The sequence below is a fragment of the Lissotriton vulgaris genome, chromosome 7 (assembly GCF_964263255.1).
Source record: "Lissotriton vulgaris chromosome 7, aLisVul1.2, whole genome shotgun sequence".
Taxonomy (NCBI): domain Eukaryota; kingdom Metazoa; phylum Chordata; class Amphibia; order Caudata; family Salamandridae; genus Lissotriton; species Lissotriton vulgaris.
In genome coordinates, this window is record NC_141695.1 from 274,634,296 (window position 1) to 274,659,399 (window position 25,104).

Here is a 25,104-nt window from a genome sequence, read left to right on the forward strand (position 1 = left end):
TCTATTCTACTTACCCCTATGATTAACCCATCGATGTCACCTGGCAGAGGACGATTTTCCCTTAACCAGTGCATGATCTTGTTTTTGAGCATCTGAAAAGTTTCTCTCTGTCCTGTGGGTAATGGTGGTACATTTATAAGAACTGCTACATAGGGGAAGGAATCTGGAGTAAGATTCACCGGGGGTTTTCTGTAGGGTGGCTTTGTCAAGGGAGGTGGGATTGTTTTAGGAACTTTGGGGACGGGTTGGGGGGCAGGTTTCAACGTCTGCTGTTTATTATTTGGTTGGGTTGGTGCTAGAGTTTTATCTACTAGAGGGCATACATTAGCCCTATTCCCCACCACAGGATTGTTTGAAACTATCTGCTTGTTATTGGTTACTTTTGCAGATGTGGGAACTTTGCCCGCTTGGGGGCAAACTGTAACCTCTGCGCTCGTAGCAGCTGGTGGATTTTGTATCTGGGGTATTGTAGACTGTGAAGGATATGTAGTGTTCGGCTGGGATTGAACAGAACCTACGTGTGCTCTGTCTGATCTATCAGCAGGTTTTACAGTTGTTTTGTCGGTAGGGTTGCTTTGCTTAGAAGGTAAAGGGGAGTTATTTTGAGACCTTCTTCCCTTGTCCTGAGTAACAGGGTTAGTAAGAACCTGGGGCTTTGTGCTTACATCCACCCTAGCGTTAGCTTTAATCAAGGATTTTGTGGAATAGAAATTGTCTAGTGTTGCCTGTTCAAAATGATTTAGCCTATCTGAAAGCTTGACAATTCTATCCTCAATAGGGGTAAGTATTAATCTAAGCAATTTTTCCAACTCTGGAAGCACATTTACAAGTGATAACACCTTTTCATTAGTTGGTACAGTGGAGTCAGTACAAGTATTCTCTTCTTTATCTTGACTGTCCAAAGGGGCAAGATTAATGTGTGGAGCACCTTCTGTACTATGATTTTCTTCAATGACAACCTCTCCAGTGTTCGCAGATTTGTGTAGCTTCCTGTGCTTTTGAGGGGGTTTGACCACCATTTTACATTTTCTTGCTGGGGCTGGTCTTTTCCTTTTAGACCCGAGCTTAGATTGGGCCAATGTAACCTGAGCACCAGAGTCAGGGAACGATGTAGGTTGGGTATTACTCCCACAGGGATTGTTCAATTCTGTTGCAACGTCCTTGTTTGTTATTTGTGCCTGACCCTCAGAATGTTCATTGGCAACCGGAAGATTCACTGAGGATAAAGGAGTTACCAGGGTGGGGTATGCTAGAGTTGAGAGCTTATCCGTAGAATTCTTGAGTAGTTCTATGGATAATCTATGCTCTGCGCGCCTCTCTGCCAAGGATAACTCTTTGTCAATTGACAGTGAACGATTAAAAAAGAATTCATCTAAAGGGCCAATTGCTAGAGGACCAGACTCAACCGGAGGAGTTGTCAAGTGGCTATTAGCAGTACTTGTCAATGCAGACATTGCCATACTTCTCACCAATCAGAAACTATATGTCAATGTCACTTATTGGAGAGGGTACTGTGGGTCACTGATAAGGGGGATGGCCCAGCCCGGCCTCCTTCGGCCCCTGACGGCCACAGACGGTCCCGCCCTTGTCCCGGGCTTCTCCCGGCGCACTCCCGCGCGCTCCCGCGCAGCGGGAACTATGGACTGTTTAGTACGCTGGTGGCGGCTATCATTGGTTGGTGGACAGGGGGGTGTGGCCAGCGGGGAGAGCAGCCCAGGTGTGAGGAATGGGCGCGCAGGGGCTCCTGGATACTGGAGTCCCTGCCTGTGCTCGCAGCCCCGCCGGCTCTTCTGCCTGCCCGCTCCTCCGCTGCAAACTCTCCACAGTCAGCAGCCTTCGATGTCCAGGCGCTGCGGGACCCGCGAAGCGGGTCCGGCGAGGTTGGGAACGCTTTCAGGGGTCAGGAATCAAGTGATGAGAGCAAGGTTCCTCAGGGAGGTCGCACTTCCACCCAGCGACACGGAAAGCAATGCAAGCAGTTCTCAGGAAATCCACAGGTCAAAAGGCACAACCCGGTTTTCAAGCACTGAAGCGGGGGGTGTGGCCAGCGGGGAGAGCAGCCCAGGTGTGAGGAATGGGCGCGCAGGGGCTCCTGGATACTGGAGTCCCTGCCTGTGCTCGCAGCCCCGCCGGCTCTTCTGCCTGCCCGCTCCTCCGCTGCAAACTCTCCACAGTCAGCAGCCTTCGATGTCCAGGCGCTGCGGGACCCGCGAAGCGGGTCCGGCGAGGTTGGGAACGCTTTCAGGGGTCAGGAATCAAGTGATGAGAGCAAGGTTCCTCAGGGAGGTCGCACTTCCACCCAGCGACACGGAAAGCAATGCAAGCAGTTCTCAGGAAATCCACAGGTCAAAAGGCACAACCCGGTTTTCAAGCACTGAAGCGGGGGGGCGTGGCCAGCAGGGAGAGCAGCCCAGGTGTGAGGAATGGGCGCGCAGGGGCTCCTGGATACTGGAGTCCCTGCCTGTGCTCGCAGCCCCGCCGGCTCTTCTGCCTGCCCGCTCCTCCGCTGCAAACTCTCCACAGTCAGCAGCCTTCGATGTCCAGGCGCTGCGGGACCCGCGAAGCGGGTCCGGCGAGGTTGGGAACGCTTTCAGGGGTCAGGAATCAAGTGATGAGAGCAAGGTTCCTCAGGGAGGTTGCACTTCCACCCAGCGACACGGAAAGCAATGCAAGCAGTTCTCAGGAAATCCACAGGTCAAAAGGCACAACCCGGTTTTCAAGCACTGAAGCGGGGGGCGTGGCCAGCGGGGACAGCAGCCCAGGTGTGAGGAATGGGCGCGCAGGGGCTCCTGGATACTGGAGTCCCTGCCTGTGCTCGCAGCCCCGCTGGCTCTTCTGCCTGCCCGCTCCTCCGCTGCAAACTCTCCACAGTCAGCAGCCTTCGATGTCCAGGCGCTGCGGGACCCGCGAAGCGGGTCCGGCGAGGTTGGGAACGCTTTCAGGGGTCAGGAATCAAGTGATGAGAGCAAGGTTCCTCAGGGAGGTCGCACTTCCACCCAGCGACATGGAAAGCAATGCAAGTAGTTCTCAGCCAAAGTAATATCATGGTGTTCCAGAAAAAGAAATACTAAGAAAACCAAACTCCTATGATTTGGAAAGAGTGACTACTTATGTTGTTTGATGCAGATTGCAGAATAGTGTGTGCTAATTCAATGGCACATGCTGTGGGACACTTAAGAAGTAGTTTATTATAAAAAAAGAGACTTTATTTCGGTTTGATTCAACCATAAAAGTACACATTTCATACTGTACATACATAAAACATTAGTGAAACATACTTACAAAAATAAATAAATATCCCTATTCCACAAGGCTGTAATTCATTGGTATGTTAACATTCATTTATCCAGATATATTCTCATTCTAAGAGACAATTTTAAAAATTCAATGACTTGGAGGATACTATCACTGTGCAACAATTGTAAGTATAAAAAGGCTGGTCGTATTTGATTAAAATTAAGTTTCTTTAAAAGATCAAGCAAATAGCGTTTACGTGGATAATCATAAAATCTACATAAAAACATAAAATGCAACATATCCTGTCGAGACTTTCCGTCGCAGCCACAGGATACAGGAAATTTACTATAAGCAAAATTTTTTTGGTCTTATAAGCAGATGATGGAACAAGTTCATTCTAAATCTTGTTAACAAGAACTTTTCATGGGTGCTAAATGTGGCGAGTAGGTAAGGCTTCATTGTCATACAAGTTTTTACCATGATGTATTTCCTTACACTTGTTTTCTGTAACTCAGCACCCTCCCTAACAGCCTTCCGTCTCAGGGGAAAAGACTGCTTAATTGCTTCAACATCCCCTTTTACAATTTCAGTCGGGCGATCAAATAGTTCAGGTCTGCCCAGCTCACAGAAACTAGTTTTTAAGTACTTCAGTCATGGGGTACCTAGTGCCTTATCATGAGAGATAAAATCACTTACAATTAGGCGTGTTAGGGGGATGTCTCGGCTTAGCCATAATTTCAACCAGCAGGTCAATGGGCGTAAGGAGAGAATATCGCTCAAATATTCTACTCCCAACTCCTCATGGGCTGCAAAGTTAGAAGTGGCGGGCCTGGGACACACAAAAGGCGTTTTAAAAATGCATTTTCTGCTATCTGTACTTGTTCACAAGCCATGTACCCCCAAAGTTCACTGCCGTAGGCTGCAGTTGCTACTGATTTAGCATCATATAGTTTCATCATTGCGAGCAGTTGGCTTTTTTCCCAATTTTGAAGCAAAATTAAAAATGGAAGCGTTAACCCTTACCACATCACCTTTTTTCTCTACAAGTTGTGGACCCCATGACAATTTAGAATCAAAAAGAACTCCTAGATAAGAAAATGTATTAGAAAAAGAAATTACTTCATTATCTAGTTTAAATGTATAATGTCTTCTTGGTCAGTTGCCAACTTGCATAATAAATGATTTGGAGTTATTAACCAGCAAATCTCTTTCTTCCATAAACTGTTTAAAAGCATTGAGTAACAATTGAAGGCCTTTTTCAGTACTAGATATTAAAACCACATCATCTGCATATAAAAGAACGAGGATACTCCTTCTCCACACCCTCGGACAGTCGGCTTTCACCTCCTGCAAAACGCTATCAAGATCGTTTATATAAAAGTTAAAAAGGAAAGGGGCTAATGTACAACCTTGATGCACACCCTTCCCAGTTCTAAAATTCTCAGTTATGCTCAACTCTTGAGAGTACCTAACATTCGCATTTGTATTACTATGTAGGTCTACTAGAAAATTGACAATCCCACTGTCCACTCCCTTCTCCCTCATGGACCCCCAGAGCCTTCCCCTGTTCACACAGTCGAAGGCTGAGGATAGGTCCATGAAGGCTAGGTGGACAGTGCATTTTTGGGCAATACAGTATTTACTGAGTATTGAGAAAAGGTTTATACATTGTGTTATGGTTGATCGGCCACTGCAGAAGCCATACTGGGAGATAGACATGATGTTATTGTCCCGTCACCCAGTCAGAAAGTCTCTGCAGTACTATTCTCCCCACTATTTTACCCATGGAATTAATTAGGGAGATAGGCCTGTAACAGAGTGGGCTATCCCTGTCCCCTTTTTTAAAAATCAGGACAATGGTGGAAACCCCCCAGGAAAATGGGCACCCGACTCTGGCGGCTGCATTGATAACAGCCTCAACAATCAGTGCCCAGAACTTGGGGTCAGACTTAATGAGGTCTGGGGGTATCCCATCCGGTCCTAGTGCTTAATAAGATACATCTGTTATCCAAAGCATATTTAATGCAGATTACTCCATAATTTTGGATCTAATGCCTATAGGCTTACGGCGGTTACTGGATACTTGATACCATTGATTCAAAGAAAATCATTTAAGAATAAACATAGCCAAAGTAATATCATGGTGTTCCAGAAAAAGAAATACTAAGAAAACCAAACTCCTATGATTTGGAAAGAGTGACTACAAATGTTTTTTTGGGAGTTACCTGTTCTTCGATGCTGATTGCAGAATAGTGTGTGCTAATTCAATGGCACATGCTGTGGACACTTAGGAAGTAGTTTCACAAATAAATGATAGACTTATTAAAATAATCACTCAAGATGAAAGCTGTCAGCTTGCTATTGTCTGAGAGTGAAATACTGAATGCAAAAGATGTCATAAGAGTTTAAGCTGCTAAGATGTCCATCTGTGAGAAATGAGTTGGTCTACCACATCGGTCCCCAAGATGTGCTAAACTGGACCTTAGGCTGGTTAGTATCACTCATAAGAGCTACATACAACAAATTTGACACTACTGCTGGAGCTTTCCAACTGTAGAAATAGTTTCCTTCCAAGATTCACCAAAATGTTCTGTGAACAAATCAAGTGGGAAACAATCATCTAAAAATATATTTAAATGAAACCTTTTATTGGTTGTTCTGTACATTCATCTGGTTGGTTATCTGGGGATTGGGAGGTCCTCTGAAATGCTTGATTAGTCACCTTTCTGTTCCTCGTTACGCCGCATTAGTTGCCTTTACTTGCCACCTAATTGTAGCTCAACCCTGCTGGATAGTACGACCATTCCCTGCCGCATAACTCCGGTGGTCACCACTTCTGAAACACAGGGTTCATTTCTCAGGGGAGTATTTTTGTATTATATTTCATTATCTTGCTGCTATTTCGTAATTCATGAACATTTGCGTCGCCAACATATAAACTATCAAAAATAGGAGTGTACGGAGCTCCCATCTGAACCACCCCAAAGTGACTACATAAAAGAAACAAAAGCAGGTAGTTATTATTAACGTGCTGCAGTTCGAGGAGCTGCCATGTGAGTGAGGTATGTGTCGCATTTTACTAAAAAATGACCAGTTTCCTGCTGCATAAGTAAGCACAGGGCGTTTTATTTTCAGAGGGTCATCATCACAACTATGACAGATTGGGAACTACAAACATAGGAAAGGACTTGAGCTGAGTTTGGAGATGGAGTTTACTCACTGAATACATACCCTGCCCCGTCATGCGTAGGCACACACATACCTCTTCCCCAGGCCCTATTTATCCACAGTTTTAGATCACATATATGTCATTTAGGGGAAGGGCTTGCATGACCGTCCTTTGACCTTCACGCTAACAGGGTGCAGTACTCGGCTGTATACTGGCCTTTTGTTTTGGCACACAATCTGGAGCTGCCTGGACTCCCAGACAGTGACACATACCTCATAAGATAGTCCCTGAAGTCCTTGCTCTTCATGTAGTAAATAATTTTTCAGGCCAGTACTCTCGGCAGCAGTTGGGTGTTCACAGCGCAGTTACAACCAAGGCCAATGCAATCAGCTGGCAGAGGGACTAGCTAAGACACTGCGCCCGCCCTGCACACTCAGCTCAAAAAGTAATGCCCCCTCCTCTGCATCATCACTTTATGGCACCCTTGCACAGGGCCCCTAGGGCTACGTCACCATTACTTGAATCACGGAAAAACATGAAATTATGCCTTGTGGCCACACTGTGAAATACAGTCCTTCCCAACTGTCTCTGGAGTGGCTGGGTCTTGGGATGCCTTACTGGTCATGCGAACATTTAATTGCAATGCGCATGACAATGGCATTAACAGCCCCACCCTGAAGTCTGCGTAGACAACTGCGCGCCCGCACTCAACCAACATTTAATTAAATGAAGAGCCGAGAGGCCCTGCCCGCCGAGGCTTCAAGACCCAGGCCAGGTCAGGCCTGTCAACCAATGATTAATTAAGAGGCTGGGGATGGGGCGGGCGTGCACACCTTTAATCAATTAAGAAGATGCTGTGGCATGCCTCCATGCACTATTTAGGGTGGCTTGCTCTGCTGAGAGTGAGGGGGCACCTGGAGCGCAACGGGGGGGCTGCAGGGGCCTGTGTTACGCTCCTGGGGACTATTCCAATAAAGACATTTTCCAATCAAGAAAACAGGGTTATGCAACATGCCTAAACATAGGCAGTACTAAACAGGGGATTAAATAAAAATCCCACTACCAGTTCTTTTTAATAATTTTACAATTTAACAGTCTCTTAGAAACCGCACCAAGCTGGTATCACCTTACAACTGCATGACCTGATCTGGACAGCTTTGGACCATATATTCTGCAAATGTGTGCCCCCTTTGTAAAAAATTAGGTTACTGGTTGAGGGGGGTGAAACCCTTCTCAAGAATCAACCACAATTCCTCTCAGGGTGAAGTCACAAGCAAACCCTAAATTAACCTGTGCTCAATCATCAGGTAATTTGGAACGATGCAGGGCAGGCTTAACTCAGAGGCAATGTGTAAAGTATTTGTACAACACTTCAAACAGTAACACAGTGAAAACACACCACAAAGGGATCCCACTATAGAAAAATAAATTTAATTTTAATCAATAAAACAAGTCAAAACAGCAAAAATCCAATCAGAAGAACATAAAGATATTACATTTTAAAGATTTCTGGAAAAAAAAGGGCCAACTGTGGATATCTGCTCATGCAGGAAAGTCGCAAGGTCAGGCCAATTGACATGGAGCATGGGCCAACTGCAGGGACCCAGAAAGGCCTTCAGTTAGGTCCACTGAACAGAGTACCTCAAATCCTGGTTTGAGGAGCCTTGCGAGGATCAGCATCTAAGATACATTGTGCAGCTCAAGTGATGCATCTGAACCAAAGCTGCGGTGCAAGGCCATGCATTGTCGTTGAAGATCCTGATGAGGAGGACTTGCGATGCGAAGTACAGCATTGTGGATGCGTCGCACAGAGGAGATGCAGAGCTGCACACTGTAGTCCAGTGTCTTTGCTAAGTCAGCAAGGAATGAGAGGGCCTGTGCCAAGGATGCGTCATGTAGCGGTGGGTCCGAAGTGGCTGCTGGATGCAATGATTTCAGTCAACACAGCAGTGGCAATTCGTCGGTTTTGCTTTGGTTTTTACTGCACAGCAGAGGAGATGCGGTGGCTCTGCTGGTTCCTGACTGAGCACCTTAGGTCCACTTCTAAGGGTCCAGGACTGTGGTTGGCAGGGCAGACTTACAGGTGGCTGAGTCCAGGCTCTGTCCTTGAGGCTCAAGTCACAAGACCAGCAAATTAACCCTATGTATCACTGTGGGGTCCAGGGTTCAACAGATGCAGGTGCAGTCCTTCTCACACAGGAGAGAGGGCTACAAGCAGCAGGTCAGCAAAGCATCGAAGCAATCATTCAGAGAAGGAGCCTGTCAGAGTGGCATTCCTTTCAACATCACATCAGTCCTTCTTCCTGGCAGAGTCCACAAATGTGTCCAGATGTGTACTGAAGAGGTGATGTCTGAGGTCCAATATTTATACCTGGTACCCTTCCTCTGGAAAGTGGGAGAAGCTTCTGGAAATTCCCTTTGAAGTCCACAGGCATTCTGCCTTCTGTGTTCTTGCTCCAGACTAACTACAGGGGGCATGCAGGCCTTTGTATTGAGGCAGGACACAGTCTACTCAAGTGTATATAGGGCTGTGCCCAGCTCAGCCCTCCCATCATGCCAGTGATGGCACATCCAGGCACACCTAAGCTCCCATTTGTGTGTGGCTATCCGGGTGCGCGGAGGGGCGGATTAGGTTATTAGCCGATTTCCAAGCAGAGAAACTAATACGTTTTGAGCTCTGTAGCCTCTCCCCTCAATCCCCGTGCAGCAAGCATTTCTCCATTGAGGAGTTTTTGCAGTTTTTATTGTAACCACAATTGGGTTGCAATTACCTTTACCCACTTAGCAATCTGCTATTTAGGGTCCTGAAAGGGTTGCAGGTATGGCAGGGTGTTAGTGTACCCTGACCACCCAACTCCTTTTACATCTTTTTGGTCCTGAAGAAAAACCGGTAACTCCCATTTTGGTTTGAAACATGTAGACCTAACACATACCACAGATACACTAGGTCCTATTAAAGCCTTTATTGTATCAACATACACTGTTTTTAATATTGTCCAGTAGCCTTAGAATAAATAATGTTTGGATAAGTCATACCAGGACAATTTTTAACTCACTGACTTTTTTTCTTTTTCACATTCATCACTCACATACCCGCTCCACTGTATCTCAGGTGTCGCAGCACACCTTGACGGCACTCGGCTGTCAAGGTGGCCCCGATGATGAAGCATGAAACCGACCAGGTCGGTGAGTGAGGGGTTCCTTAAAAACAAAGAAGGACTTCTTCTTTCACACTAGTGTCTCATTCCACCAATATTGGCTGTCTAGCCTCATCTTTGGTGGTACTCCTTAATTTTGTTATATATTTATCCAGGAAGAATGCAAAAACCCCAACTGTCAGCTACAGCCAGGCATGTTACCCAGAGACATGCTAAAGGCACTGAATGGCTAAGACAGAACAAGCCAACTGTCTAAAAGAGCGATTTTAAAAGTTGCAATTAAATTCTGACTTTACCATGAAAGAATATTTTGTATTACAAATTCAAAGACACCAAACATGAACCGAGTACCTGCTTCCATTTGGAAATTACAGCGCATTAAATTTAATAAGGTAACTCTAATTTTATCTCATTGAAGAGGTAGGCTTTGCAGTAGTGAAAAACATTTAAGAGTTTTTCACTACTAGGACATGTAAACCTTAAAAGTACATGTCCATATTTGAAAATACATTGCACCCTGCCTGATGGACTCTCAAGGGCTTAAACTAGGGGCGACTGATATGTAATAAAAAGTATGCTTTGGGCCTGGCAAAATAGTTATTTTGCCAGGTTGAATTTGCAGTTTAAAAACTGCACACAGTCTGCAACAGCACGCCTGTGGTATGTTTTGAGGGGCTACTTTAGTGGGTGGCATAATCAGTGCTGCAGGTCCAATAGTAGCATTTTATTCAAAGGCCCTGGCCACATGTAGTTCCAATTTACCGAGGACTTCTAAGTAAATTAAGTATGGACATTGCAGATTAGCCAATGTTACAATGTTTTAAGAAGGGAGCACATGCACTTTAGCACTGCTCGGCAGTGTCGTAAGTCCAGCAAATAACATGATCAGCATGAAATGGAGAAGGAAGGCAACATGTTTTGGGGAAGGCCACCCTAAGTCTAACAGTCTAACATCCCTAAATATAACAAATAAATGGCTGATAGGTAAGTAAGTTTAGATTTTCCATACCTAACTCCAAATATATGCACCTATGAGGCACATATATCTTCAAGGTACGTAGATGTGGACATAAGACTAGTATCTAACCTGCCCTAATTGCACTTACATTTTAATATATTGTTCCTCGATATTCTGTCCTCAATATTAGTAGGCCACTGTAAGTAATTGGGTTATTCATTGAAGGAGGGTAAGACACCAATTCAAGTAAAAAACAGTCTATGTCAGGGTAAACCATAAAAGTCACTAAATAAAACTCTGCTTTATCCTCTGATAACTAGGTACAAAGAAATCAGGCTTAACTTAGAGGCAATGTACAAAGTATTTATGCAGCACACAAATAGTGAGAAAGTGAAAATACAACACTAGAAAAATCCCAAGCCAATTTAGAAAAGCAGAGTACATTTTCATAAATAAAATGACACCGAATCAACAAAAATGGGATCAGTAGAACCGGAGATATGAGTCATTTAAGTTTTAGGTGAAAATAGAGCCAAAAAGCACAAAGCACCACTCACAGTTATCTGGTTGCGCTGGACTGGGTGAAAGTCAGTAGTTCAGGCAGACAGCAATGGCGCATGGGTCGAATACAGTGACCAGGTTAGTCTTGTTGAAGAGTTACGTTCTCAAGTCCACAAGAAGTGTTCCATTTGCTTTGGCAGGGACTAATAGGAAGTTGTTCTTGACATGAGGAGCTGGTTGGGTGTCACTATCACTAAAGATTCACTTTGGCAGTTGGCGCAAACAATCGATGTTGGTGCGAAGATCAGGATTTTCTGGAACTTTACATTGGTGGTCGTTTTGGACAGTCGTTACCGCATGAAGAGATGGTTCCACTGCAACTTTCTATTGACAGTCGTCTCAGACAGTCGATTCTCAGTGGGTAGAGGCCACTTCGTGGACATGAGGAGCATGAAAGATCTGTATCTTTAAATGTTTCTTTGGGGAGAGTAAACTCTGATTCCAGCCATGAGTCTAACACCTGGGGGCCACCTCTTGGAGATCAGTAGTCACTCAAGCAGAGTCCAACAACAGCCCTCAAATAGGTCCTGTTAGAGATGATCAGGTGGGCAGTTGCAGTGGGGCCTCTGGAAACGTAGTGTAACCCAGTAGCTCAAACAGAAGATCACTGCGGAGAGCTTGGTTTTAAGGAAAGCAGGTCCAATCTTCCTTCTTCAGTCAGTTGGGCAGTTGTTCTACTGAATTTTCGACAGGGCGAGGAATGTCTTGATGAGAGGTTCTGAAAGAGCCACTTTTATCTCAAGTGCCAGCCTGTGGGTGGGTGATGCTGCTTTGGTGTAAACTTTACCCTTTCCTGGTTTAGGCTCCGAAACTGTCTAGAGTAACAAAGGCAGGCAGGGATATGTGTAAGCTGCATTTCTTAGTGGCAGGACAGTTTGCCCTTAGAAGTCAGGAAGTGAGTGGGCAATCCCCGAGGCTACCATTTGAAGCCCAGGAAAGGTGAGTAAACCTCATTCCCACCTCTCCTCGATATCCTGCCCAGGAGAGCAACACCCTGTCACCAGGCCCTTTTGTCTCGATGTCTGGAAGCAATTTACCCAACACATCAGAAGAGCTACTCAAGGCCACGTGACTATGGACACTGGCAGAAAGGACATTTGGTTTTGGCACAAAAATGCCAACTTTCTAAGAGAGAAATTTTTAGAATAGCAACTTAAACTCCGACTTTACTATTGAAGAGGATTTCAAATTACAATTCACTTGAGTGAAGAAGCATTTCTCTATCTGATCCAAACTTATTACGAGTAATAACTCAGAGGTTTCAGAGTTTTTTTTTCTTTAGAGGGGTGAATTTTGCCAGGCTGAAATGATAGTTTGAAATTGCTCTATAGGCTGCACTGCCAGTCTTGAAAGATCTTTTAAGAGACTACTTTAGTGCTTAGCACAATGAGCGTTGCAGTACGCTAGTAGCATGCAATGCACTACTCCTGGATACAGGCAGTAACAGTTACTAGGGATTTATAAATAAATTAAATCGGTCAATTGGGTGTAGACCACATTAACCCTATTTTAGAGAGAGAAAACACGCACTTTGCCCTGGTTAGCAGGTGTACTGTGCACATAGCCCTAATGCCCAAAAAAACACGAGCTCAGAGGGCGTGCAGATAAACGAATTGGGGGAATACCACGCCAAGGGCGTTGTGTCTCACCCACGATACTGTTGGTGTGATCTGCGAAGAAAGACATAAAGGAATGCGTAAACATAAACCATGCTGATACACTTTTGGTCAACAACGGGACACAATGTTCTGCTAATTCATCTAGCATTACTTCACCATCTAATTCGTGTTCCTCACTCTACTCTTGACGCTCGTTTAAATGAAATTCTTCTGATGTTCCAGGAGTCTGAATGCTTCACAAAAACTTGAAAAACCTGCACGTGTCTTGTAAGCGTTTACATACGTTTTTTACGTAACTGACCTTATTTGAGGTTTCACAGAAGGACACGCCCCCCATTAACATTGCTCGTGTACTCATACTCTAAATAGCATGGTGTGTGTTCCTGTGCGGCTCCTACGCACGAGCCTGTGTAACAATCACTGGTGTAATTGCTGGGTGGTTGTTCCTTCCATCCCGGTTCAGTGGTGCAGGGTTGCTCTGCCTTGGTCGAATTGAAAATGTAATGGAACATTTCCAAAACCTGTTTCATTTAGCGTGTTGGCACCACACCAGTGTGGCCACACCTCCCGGTGTGGTATAAAGATGAGCGCATGGCCGTCCGGTTACACTTCATCTGTAAACAACTCGGTACAGCTCGCTGCATCGAGGATACCCAGAAGACACCGAGACTTAGTAAGATGTGCATTTCTCCTTTAATTCTCTGCTCTGACAGGTCTCCTCGTGAATATGTATTCTTTTCTATGTACTCTCTAGTACAAGGCATTTGCCTTTATGATTCCATACCCTAATATGCACTCATCTTTCAATAAGATGAATAACGTCAACTCTAAGAGGGCAATTTCCTTTATGGTGTATTGCAATTACATTAGTATAGTGCTTTCTGCACCTGAGTAGATATTAAAGCACTTTACTAATAGCACGGGATTGGGTCTGGTGTTCTTGTTTGGAAGGGTCTGGGCTCAGCGTGACGAGTGCAGATCTCTCATTGCAATGTGTAATGGCCAGTGTTATACTGTTATGTTATGTTGTGTTCATCTTTTAAGTTACATGTTATTGGTGCATGGCACGTGGACATTGGTAGCTTATGCGTAGAAGGTGTAGATTATGTTGGGAGCGGTGTGGGAATGCGATGTGCCCTAAGCAAGGAGTGTTTGGTATTGTGTTTGATAGGAAATTAAGCTTATATGTAATCGCTGCAATGGCCTGGCTTGGTTGTGCATGCATGGGTGCCACAAAATGGAGGATCAATCTCACCTCAGAACTGAAGTCTCGTCTCTCTCAAGAATGGAAGGTATGAACACATGTAAAACTATCTCGCTTTCCTTTTATGGACTGCATGCAAAAGCAAGCCAGGGCCTTGCAGTGATTACACATATAAGCTCCATTTCCTATCAAACGGTTTAGGGACTAAATATCGAGGGACAGAATATCGACCGCCTAAAATTTCGATTAAAAAATATAGAGGGAGAGAATATAGAATGCCTATCTACAAACAGGTAAGTACTAAAATATCGAGTACAAAATATAGAATGCTAAAATATAGTTAACTAAAATATCGAATTTTTAAAGGTATTAAAATTAATATAAAAGTAATTAAATAATAAACACAATTAAACAAAACATAGTTAACATATTGTAAAAAATCTTAAAATGTACAAATAATAAATGTAATGTAAAAAACATTTTTAACATATTTATTTACTTAATATTATTATAAAATAATTATTAATCTTAATTATAAAATATTTAAAACATTATTACAAATATATTTACATATATATATATATATATATATATATATATATATATATATATATATATATATATATATATATATATATACATAAACCTATTATCTAAATATAAAAATAAAAAATATATAATAATTTAAATAATTAAAGTAATAATGTTTATGTTCATTAATAATTTACACTACATTAAATATACCAAAATTAAAAACATTACACAGCTAAGGGAATAAAATTAGTATTCACACTCCAACAATTGCAAAAGTAAAGAATTTGTTGGACCCTGGTAGAGTAAAAATTACTATTCCCACTCCAGTGAGTGCAACAGTAGGGCAAGCGTTGGATAGCGTAGTGGTAAAAATTACTATTCCCACTCCAGTGAGTGCAACAGTAGGGAAAGCATTGGATAGCGTAGGGGTAAAAATTACTATTCCCACTCTAGGGAGTGTAACAGTAGTGAAAGCGTAAGATAGCGTAGGGGTAACAATTACTATTCCCACTCCAGAGAGTGCAACAGTAGGGAAAGCCTTGGATAGCGTAGGGGTAAAAAGTACTATTCCCACTCCAGAGAGTGCAATAGTTGACAAAGCGTTGGATAGCGGGAGGGTAAAAATTACTTTTCCCGCTGCAGAGAATGCAACAGTAGAGAAAGCTTTGGATAGCGTAGGGGAAAAAGTTACTATTGCCACTCCAGTGAGTGCAACAGTAGGGAAAGCGTTGGATAGCGGGAGGGTAAAAATTACTATTCCCACTCCAGAGAGTGCAACAGTAGGGAAAGTAATGATTTAATATTTGAATAAGAATACATTAATTATCAATCCCAATCAAAAAATAATTACCAATCACAAACTATTTAATAATTAATTATTTATAAATACCAATAAATATTATTTATTACAAATTAATTACCTATTAATAATTAATTAACAACCAATTAATTTCCAATACCAAAAATTTTAAAAGTAATAAAAAAAACAATTAATAATCAATTAACAATCCATTATTTCTCAATACACGAAAATATTTTTTATAATTATTTAATTACAATTAAATTACTTCCCATACTATTCCCCTATAACCCACAACACACTACAAATAATACATTAATACAATAAACATAATTATCAATTAAAAATAATTTAAAATAATTACCAATTAATAATAAATAACCACCAAATAATAATTAATTAACAATCAATTAATTATCAATACATATAAATAAAAATACATATTTACTTAATTACAATTAAATGACTTCCCACCCTATTCCCCTATAAACCCACAACCCGATACAGAACTAAATTGCAAACTTAAATTAATAATAATTATTAATTCATAAAAGGTGATATTTAATTTACTATAATGAAATTACTTCCCACCTTATTCCCCTATAAACCCACAACCTGCTATGGAATTAAATTACGCAAAAATTAAATAACATAAAATTAATTACTTAAACAAACTTTAAGCATGCATTACAAAAAAAATATATAATTTTAACACATATACTATCATAGATAACAGGAAAAAAAAATTGATATAATGGAAAACGATATTTCTAAATTCGATATTATGGAAAACTATATTTCTAAATTTAATATTATGGAAATAGATATTTCTTACCTCAAATTCGATATTTTATACAACTATATTGTGGGAATTCGATATTCGGGCCTCTCTATATTTTTGATTTGATATTATGTACGGAACATATTTCAAATGTGATATTTTGGGTGTTTACCCCATGCATGTACTCAGCTGGTTTGTGTGGTCAGTCGTTATCTGTTGCCTTGATAGAAAAGGAGGTTACTTTAATGCAACTATTCTTTAAGGAGGTGACAGTCAGAAATGTATCTCTCTAGAGGGCACATTTCTGTCTGGTACTATCTGATTTACCTGGCTGATGACATACCCTTGCTCTAGAAGTCTCTTTGGGCAATCCAGAGCGCCTTGAAGGCCATGCTTAGGCGGTAAAGGGTTTCCGGGCTGGTGCCATGCATTCCCATGTGGAAAAGTATGGGAGTTTTCTTTTGTTTTCTTTACAGTATTTAGAGCAGTAAAGCCCTCATTGAGAGTTAGTCGTATGTTATTGTGGGGTTAGCTGGGATAGGAACCTCATGTTATTGTCATTATCCATGCTCCTAGATCCATCCATTCAATACCGGAGTTGGTATGGGCCAGGTGTTGAAAAGCAGGGAAAGGGGTCAGGAAGCAGCTGATGTCCGTGCATGTAACAGCGGTGGGGCCGAGTGGGGGGGATTTCAAGGGGGATGATGCTGAGGGAAAATTAGTTATTTATTTAATTTTTCCTCTGGATTGTTCCTCGAATTCCCCCCCCCCCCCCACCAGTGGCGTAACGAAACTTGAGGGGGCCCCCCTGCAAAGTACATGGAGGGCCCCCCCATGCTCTGAACCCATTAAGCAGCTCTCGGGGTGCAGCCAGCCACTACTGCACAGTGCTGGAGGGGGCCCTCTGGAGCTTGGCCCCCCCGCACCGCTGGGTGTGCTAGGGCTATTGTTATTTCACCAGTGAGATGATAGGTGAATGAGTGGGTCTGGTGGCTCAGTGGACTAATGAGTCAACTGTAGGGGCTTGTGTTTGACCTCATTGTCACAGATTCAAATCCCAGTGGTCCACTCAGCCTTTCATCCTTCTGGGGTCAATAAAATGTATACCATTCAGTTGGGTAACAATAAACATCTGTTATTTAACGCCAAGATACGTGTGCTGTACAAATACATATGTTATGTGAGAGGATAGATACATGGATGGATGAAAGGATGACAGAGTAAAGGGAAATTTCAGAGGATGGATGGATGGCAGAGTAAATGGAAATCTGATGAAGGGTGAAAGGATGGTAGAGTAAATGGAAATCTTAGAGGATGGATGGATAAAATGGCCAATGGAAGGAATGGTCAAAGATTGAAAGTTGGATGAAATATTGAATGGATGACAGAATATAAAGGTAAAATGATTGCTAGCAGAAGGTGGATGGGAGAGTGAAAGGATGAATGAATAGATGCTTGGTTGGGAGAGACAGAGGAGCACTTCTAGGGGGTTTTGGACTCACTTGCTGCGCTTGCTTGGTGCCATCAGAGCTTTGGTTCGAAGTGGTAGAATATTCAAATTTTCTGGCAACTCTGTTACACACAGGCATGTCTCTCACTCTGCATTCACCCAGCCCCCCTCTCTTCACATGCATTCAGACAGATGTGCCTCTCACCCTGCATTCACACAGTCACACACTCCCCCTGAACTCACATGACTAACCCTCTACTTAAGCAAGCACACCTCCCACTTTGCACTCACATGGGCACACCACTCACGCAGTACTCATACAGGCACATCACTCACCCTGCACACACACACCAATATCACTCACTCTCTGCTCACATAGGCACCAATCTCACCCTGCACTCACATGGGTAGACCGCTACTCAGTCACATAGGCTACCCCTCCTTGTGCACTCACATGGGCACATCCTCCCCTGTGTATTCACCAAGGTTTATCTCTCATCATGCATTTACAAGGGCTCAAATATCCACTTACATTCTCCTTGGCCCCCATGTATTTACAAAAGCTCAGATCTCACCATGCCCTCACATAGGATCACCTCTCACCATGCACTGCCACATACTCTCCTTTCACCATGCACTCGCATAGGTACGCCTCTCTCCCTTAATCCACACAGACTCCTCTCCCACACATGCATACCACTCACCCTGCAAGAACATCAGCTCACGTCTCAACAGGCACTCACAGAGGCACACCCTGCATTCACAAGGTCTGAAGTGCATTCACGAGGCCCCCCTTCCACACTGCATTCACACGGCTCAGCTGTCACTCTGCACTCACATGTGCTCAAAGTCAAACTTCACTCGGCGCTCTGACAGGTGCATCATTCACCCGACGCGAAGACGGGCTCACCTCTCACGCTGGAGTCACAACTGCAGCTCTCACCGTACATCACAGCACTACATATCTTAATCTGCACTCGCAGTCACACTTCTCCCCCTGCACTCACAATCACATCTCTCCGAGTGCTCATGTGTGCATGCATGCCTGCACAGACGCTCTACGGCCAGGTGGAAGAAAGAGTGTGGATTGTTGGCAGAGGTTTGACTTTCCACGTGGAAAGGGAAGTAGCCCCTAATAGGATTTCTTCAGACAGCGCCGCCTTTGAGACAGTTGCTGCCCAGATAGCTGCTCAGATGGAAACATTCTTGGGGCTGACACTTTCTTTCTCTTTCACTTTGTGCACATTCGGCACTTACGAAACAAAGGGCTTGCACGTCTGCAAAGAGGGTGAACAATTTACTTGGAGGGTGACATTACAATGTCTAAGAAACACTGGAGCAAATTGGTGGCTGCGCAGAGAAAGTAGAAAGCACCCAAGTGCTAGTCATGCAAACTGACGCAGTTAATTTGTCACTGCTAAGCTTGCATTTTCATTACTCTGAGGTAACGAGGGAGTCTACCTTATTAGAGGCAACATGTTCATGTTCTGCCATGAAATTGAATTTCTCATCTAAGTGACGAGGTAGGCGTGCAGAGGTAATGTTTAAACCAAGCCTCGTGAGGGCTGTAGAGTCCTGGTGGTAGGACGACTTTAAAATACTCAGTCCCCAGCCGCTGGCAGTGCCCTAACAAAACGTGAGGGCTCCCTGCAAGATGTGGCAAAGGGGCCCCTCATACTCACATCTGTAGGGGATGAGGGGGGACCCCTCTAGTATGTGTAAGCCTGGGGTCTGCAGGGGCCTTTGATACGCCCCTGAAACTATGTATTGGGTGGGGTCCTGCAGTGCTACTAAAAACCTGTCTTTCATATTCAAGCGTTGGTGCATTGGACTAAGTTCACTTCTGTCACCGGTGGGTGTGAAAACATAACTTGTAGAGCTGAAGCACAGACTAAAGTTCATGCAATACTAGACAGCATGATGTAGTAAGAACCACACAGTATTCAAAGCACACACTATTAATCTGCACAATGCACTAGCTAGTACTCTTCACTATATGGTATCTATAAGGTGCATGACCCAAGAATGCCCAGCCCACTATGAGAAAAATGGCAGACTGGGGGGTACCTTAAGCATTGCTGAACCTGATAATTACAAACTGGGTCTTGGACCAGAGCACAGAAAAGTGAAAATGGGTCTGTAACAAGGAGGATTGAGACACCAGATGGTCTTAGTCCAGCCTGTGTTCTGGCCCTGCTGTGTTCTCTCTTTATGTCTTGGATGCACCTAACACATTACAAGGATCACAGCCTTTTCCTCCTTAATAAGATACATCTGTAATCCAAAGCATATTTAATGCAGATTACTCCATAATTTTGGATCTAATGCCTATAGGCTTACGGCGGTTACTGGATACTTGATAACATTGATTCAAAGAAAATCATTTAAGAATAAACATAGCCAAAGTAATATCATGGTGTTCCAGAAAAAGAAGTACTAAGAAAACCAAACTCCTATGATTTGGAAAGAGTGACTACTCATGTTTATTTGGGAGTTACCTGTTCTTCAATGCTGATTGCAGAAGAGTGTGTGCTAATTCAATGGCACATGCTGTGGGACACTTAGGAAGTAGTTTCACAAATAAATGACAGACCTATTAAAATAATCATTCAAGATGAAAGCTGTCAGCTTGCTATTGTCTGAGAGTGAAATACTGAATGCAAAAGATGTCATAAGAGTTCAAGCTGCTAAGATGTCCATCTGTGAGAAATGTGTTGGTCTACCACATCGGTGCCCAAGATGTGCTAAACTGGACCTGGGGCCTGTTAGTATCACTCATGAGAGCTACATGTAAATGTATGAAACTTATATACATACAACAAATGTGACACTACTGGTGGAGCTTTCAAACTGTAGGCATAGTTTCCTTCCAAGATTCACCAAAATGCTCTGTGGACAATTCAAGTGGGATACAATCATCTAAAAATATATTTAAATGAAACCTTTGTTTGGTTGTTCTGTACATTCATCTGGTTGGTTATCTGCGGATTGGGAGGTCCTCTGTAATGCTTGATTAGTCAACTTACTGTCCCTCATTGCGCCACATTAGTTGCCTTTACTTGCCACATAATTTAGCTCAACCCTGCTGGATAGTACAACCATTCCCTGCCGCATTACTCCGGTGGTCACCACTTCTGAAACACAGGGTTCATTTCTCAAGGGAGTATTTTTGTATTATATTTCATTATCTCGCTGCTATTTCTTAATTCATGAACATTTGCGTTGCCAACATATAAACTATCAAAAATAGGAGTGTACGGGGAGCTCCCATCTGAACCACCCCAAAGTGACTACATAAAAGAAACAAAAGCAGGTAGTTATTATTAACGTGCTGCAGTTCGAGGAGCTGCCACGTGAGTGAGGTATGTGTCACATTTTACTCAAAAATGACCAGTTTCCTGCTGCATAAGAAAGTACAAGGCGTTTTATTTTCATAGGGTCATCATCACAACTATGACAGATTGGGAACTACAAACGTAGGAAAGGACTTAAGCTGAGTTTGGAGATGGAGTTTACTCACTGAATACATACCCTGCCCCGTCATACGTAGGCACACAGATACCTCTTCCCCAGGCCTTATTTATCCACAGTTTTAGATCACATATATGTCATTTGGGGAAGGGCTTGCATGATGGTCCTTTGAACTTCAAGCTATCAGGGTGCAGTTCCCGGCTGTATACTGGCCTTTCGTTTTGGCACACAACCTGGAGCTCTAAACTACAGGGAGTCTTAGGGGGAGAGAACAGGGGTTTATAGAGGCAGCCCCCCACTCAGTACATCATAGACAATCGATGGCCTGCCCCTACTAACTATGGGGTCGGGGACCCCTGGTTGTCAATATGTTAATCAACTAAACAGAAGGTATACTGCCACCTTCTATCTGTGTGTGCTAATTACAGTCACAATTTAAAAAATAAGAACAACCTGTAAAACAGGGTATATGTATGCGTAAAGCCCACGTGTTTACCCCACACCTCACTACACCTTTCTCCTGTGAAAAAAGGGGGAGGGGGGTTGGCAGTGCCTCACGGGAGCAACACCTGGGGGAGGATATGTCAGACTGGTACTCGCCTGGATCCTCACATTCTCATCATCAGCAACTGCCAACCGAAAAGAATGGGGATAAAGACTTTGCATAAAAAGAAAAGACTAAATGTGTTCTAAGTGTTAGTGACCCACTGTGGTATACCAAACCTCCTGTGCTCGAGATCTGGTCCCATCACCATAAAAAGAGCTAAGCTACAATAGCAACTCCAACTTTATTCTGTGCTGTGTGCCCGCTCTAGTTAAAAACAACCAACATGTTTCATCACCGAATTCATTTTACCGGCAATTTCATCAGTGTTATTGGGTCAGCGTGAATCCTGCGCGTCTTAATTCTCCCTTTATTGTACCTGTGGTAACACATGGGATAAGATCACACATACACATACATTTACTCACTGTGTCTCGCTGGAATTGCAAACTGGCAACTGAACATTTGGCCATGCTTGTATCATTCATACATTACCAGGTGGCCTTATGTAGTTGAGCCTACCAGGCTCCTGTAGAAGAATCTGGGGTGGTTGGACCCTTTAACAAATAATAGGTTCCATAGCCCGCCCTTTGGTCGGTATCTAAAAAGATGGATAAAGTTAGATAAAAATAGCATGATCAATTTGTCATTTAGATATCACGTTCATGCACCCTAAGCGTTAATCGTTATGCGCTGCAGCCACTGTGCCCATATCATTGTGTGCTGCAAACCTCTGTGCAGCATCCAGACTGGCCAAACTTGCCAATTGCTATGTCCCATATGTTGTTTAAATGATTGATTTGTGGGACCAGTTCATACTGTGCTGCCGGCTTCAGTAAGTTTCTACCCGACTCATCTAGCCTGGTCAAGACTGCCGATTGTAATGTCCCATTACATTATTGACACATTTAGCTCATAGGACGTGTGCGCCGTGTTGTGCTGAGATTTATTCAGAAAGGGCAGCGCCCATCGGATTTCTTGGTACCACTGTCTCAGGTCGGTGCTGCATGGAGAGAGCCCTTGAGCAGTGCTAAGGCCAGTTTGGAGAAGGCCAGCCAGTTCTGCATTGGTGACATCACGTGACAAAGAACTATCGGTTGTGTGATCAGGAGGAATATTTTCTTTAAGCATTTCTTACTAAAGAGAGTTGGCAGGAACCGTTTTAGCAAGTTTTTATACAATGACAAAGGTATAGCCCTTTTGAAAAAATAAAGTTACATCAGCTTCCAAAGAGAGCACGACTGAAGAGAATCTCAAATTAGAGAATGAGACATCACCAGCAATTGCACCTTGTCGTAGGAAATACCCTGGCAGATGATGTATTTTTAAATTATGATCACGAACAGGAACAACTAACGCGTCTCAACCACGCATTCCATTTGCAACGCAAGTCGGTACAATGTCTCGCCATTGGGGGCCGCTGGATTTTTAAATAGTATAATTTACTATTCCAACTCCAATCCCGGCAACAGTACGGAAAGCCTTGGACTTTAAAGTCCAACAACGCTTTACCTAACACATTTGCTGGCACATGCATCAATGTATGCTTTTGCGATTCCTAAATAGCGATTTTTAAGTAATAAAAGGAATCCCAAAATCCTATCCATGTAGGAATCGCTATAAAAATAGCGATTCCTAACTATTCCTTAATTGCTACTCACAAATTGCTAGTCACAATTAAGGAATGCTGTCCCATTCTTTCCTATGGGCCTAAAGGCCCATAGGAATGAATTGGAGCGAGCATGAGCAATATGCGAGTATCAGTAGGTACTCACAAATTGCTCACTCAATTTCAAGGGTGCAAGGGTGTCAAAATGACACCCTGTTTCACCCTGAAATTGATCTCTGCACATATGTTGCACACACACATGCCCTAACGGCATGTGTGTGCGCAACATGAAACTTTAAAAAATGCACACAAGTGTATTTTTCAAAGTTTTTGCAAATTACCATGAAGTTCAACCTCATGGTAATTTGCTACTCCTATTAGCGAGATCGCTAATTTTTCATGCATTGTATTTAAGGAATCTCAAGTTGGGATTCTCTAACTGCAATTGCAATTTAAGGAATCGCAATTTAGAGATTCCTTAAATTGCGACTTTTTGCATTTGGGATGATGCATCCCAAATGCAAAAATACCGGTGGCAAAGGGTCAGATTCTGAGAATCTGCCCGTTTGCGACCAGTTTTTGGTTTGATGCATGGGGCCATAAGTTGTAACTACTTGTGCTGTTAACAGAATTCGTTATTCTGAGGCATTACTTATTCCACTGCGTTGCAATAGGCAACGAGTTGTTTGGCATTTGTGGTATTTGCTGTTTGGCAAAAATGAACAATTTGTCTGGGATTCTTTTTTTACTTATTTCTGTTTTGTAAGCATATGCAATAGTTCACAAAGCTATATGCGGAGAAACATGAAAGGAAATCCCACATTGTTTACCAGGATTGGTACTGAAGTGCATTATGTTTTAGGCTGTTGTGTACATATGCAAACGTATAATGGAGTAACTCACAGTGAAGGTCAACAGTGCCTAGAGTAGGCTGACCAAAAGCCCAGGTTGTAGCCTATGATTGGTGGAATGAATGGATGAATGACGCTTGAGCAGACCAATGTATGCAATGGGCTTTCTGAAAACCCCTCTGTGTTTGTATACATGTATGTACTTTATTAAGATATTTTAAAACATGAGGCAAATGCAATACCTAAGCTGTCTCTAGGCTAGACCTAATTATGAGAGTTACTTGATTTCTTTTAAGATCAGAATGTCTTAACTCAGTTCTCCATTTATGTATTAATCTTTGAAAACACCGGGGGTCTGAAAGTGTAATAATTCAGTTAGATCCATTGTCAAATAAGGGAATTCATTGAAGCAGCCTAAGAAGACTCAATTGAAGATGACCTCACCATTTTTAAATAATCCTCAGGCTTTGTTGAGGAATCTATTTCCACGTATCATTAGAAGCAGACATATCTTATCATCTAATAATTGGACAGCAAAGTTTTGCAAAGGGAATTATTGCTGTTCACTGTACTTTTAATAGGCATTAGCAAGCTTCAAACCTGATTGTGAAGTTTCCAAAGTATAACATTGTCATTAGTCAGAAGACGGGCTCTAAAAAGTAGTGTTTTGTCCTGATTTACCAATTACCTCACAGCCTTCCTATTGAACAAAACAGCATTGCCACTCTTATCTTACATTCAATACGCATGCTTCATGCCACTGCTGCACCCTTCCACAAGTGTGTGCCCTTTAAAAGTTCAAATTCTCTTTTGGTCCCGTGCCCAACTTTGTGAAGTAGTGCTAAATGCTTTTTTGTTCTACTAGTATCTTCTGCGCGGGTAAGCTGTCTGCCTGTTGTGTTTTTTTGATTACTTGTGGTGACTTGTGATTGCTTTGGCTGCTAAGGTGCATGTCTGATATGGCCGGTTGGGGCGGAGTTGCGGGTGGGGGGTCCTGCAAAATTTCCCCTTTGTCTTCTTGATCCTTTTTTCTTGTCTCTTTGCCATTCAGTCCGTTTGAGGATGTTACTGGAATCAGAGTTTGTATTATATTGCTCGCCGTTGGGAGCTCTTGATCCTGGTCTTGATGCCTATTGGGCTCTTGGGCCTGGACCCTATT

The 25,104-nt window shown here is 43.0% G+C and overlaps 1 protein-coding gene across 1 annotated transcript in view; it reads left to right on the top strand.

Annotated features, from left to right (window-relative positions):
* LOC147701381 (uncharacterized) overlaps positions 1 to 25,104 on the top strand; it is a 104,923-nt gene that overhangs the window by 32,276 nt on the left and 47,543 nt on the right. The window contains exon 2 of the mRNA XM_086929342.1: positions 13,237 to 13,375. Within this exon, the coding sequence (XP_086785468.1) occupies positions 13,237 to 13,375 (139 nt within the window). The remainder of the gene's footprint in view (positions 1 to 13,236; positions 13,376 to 25,104) is intronic.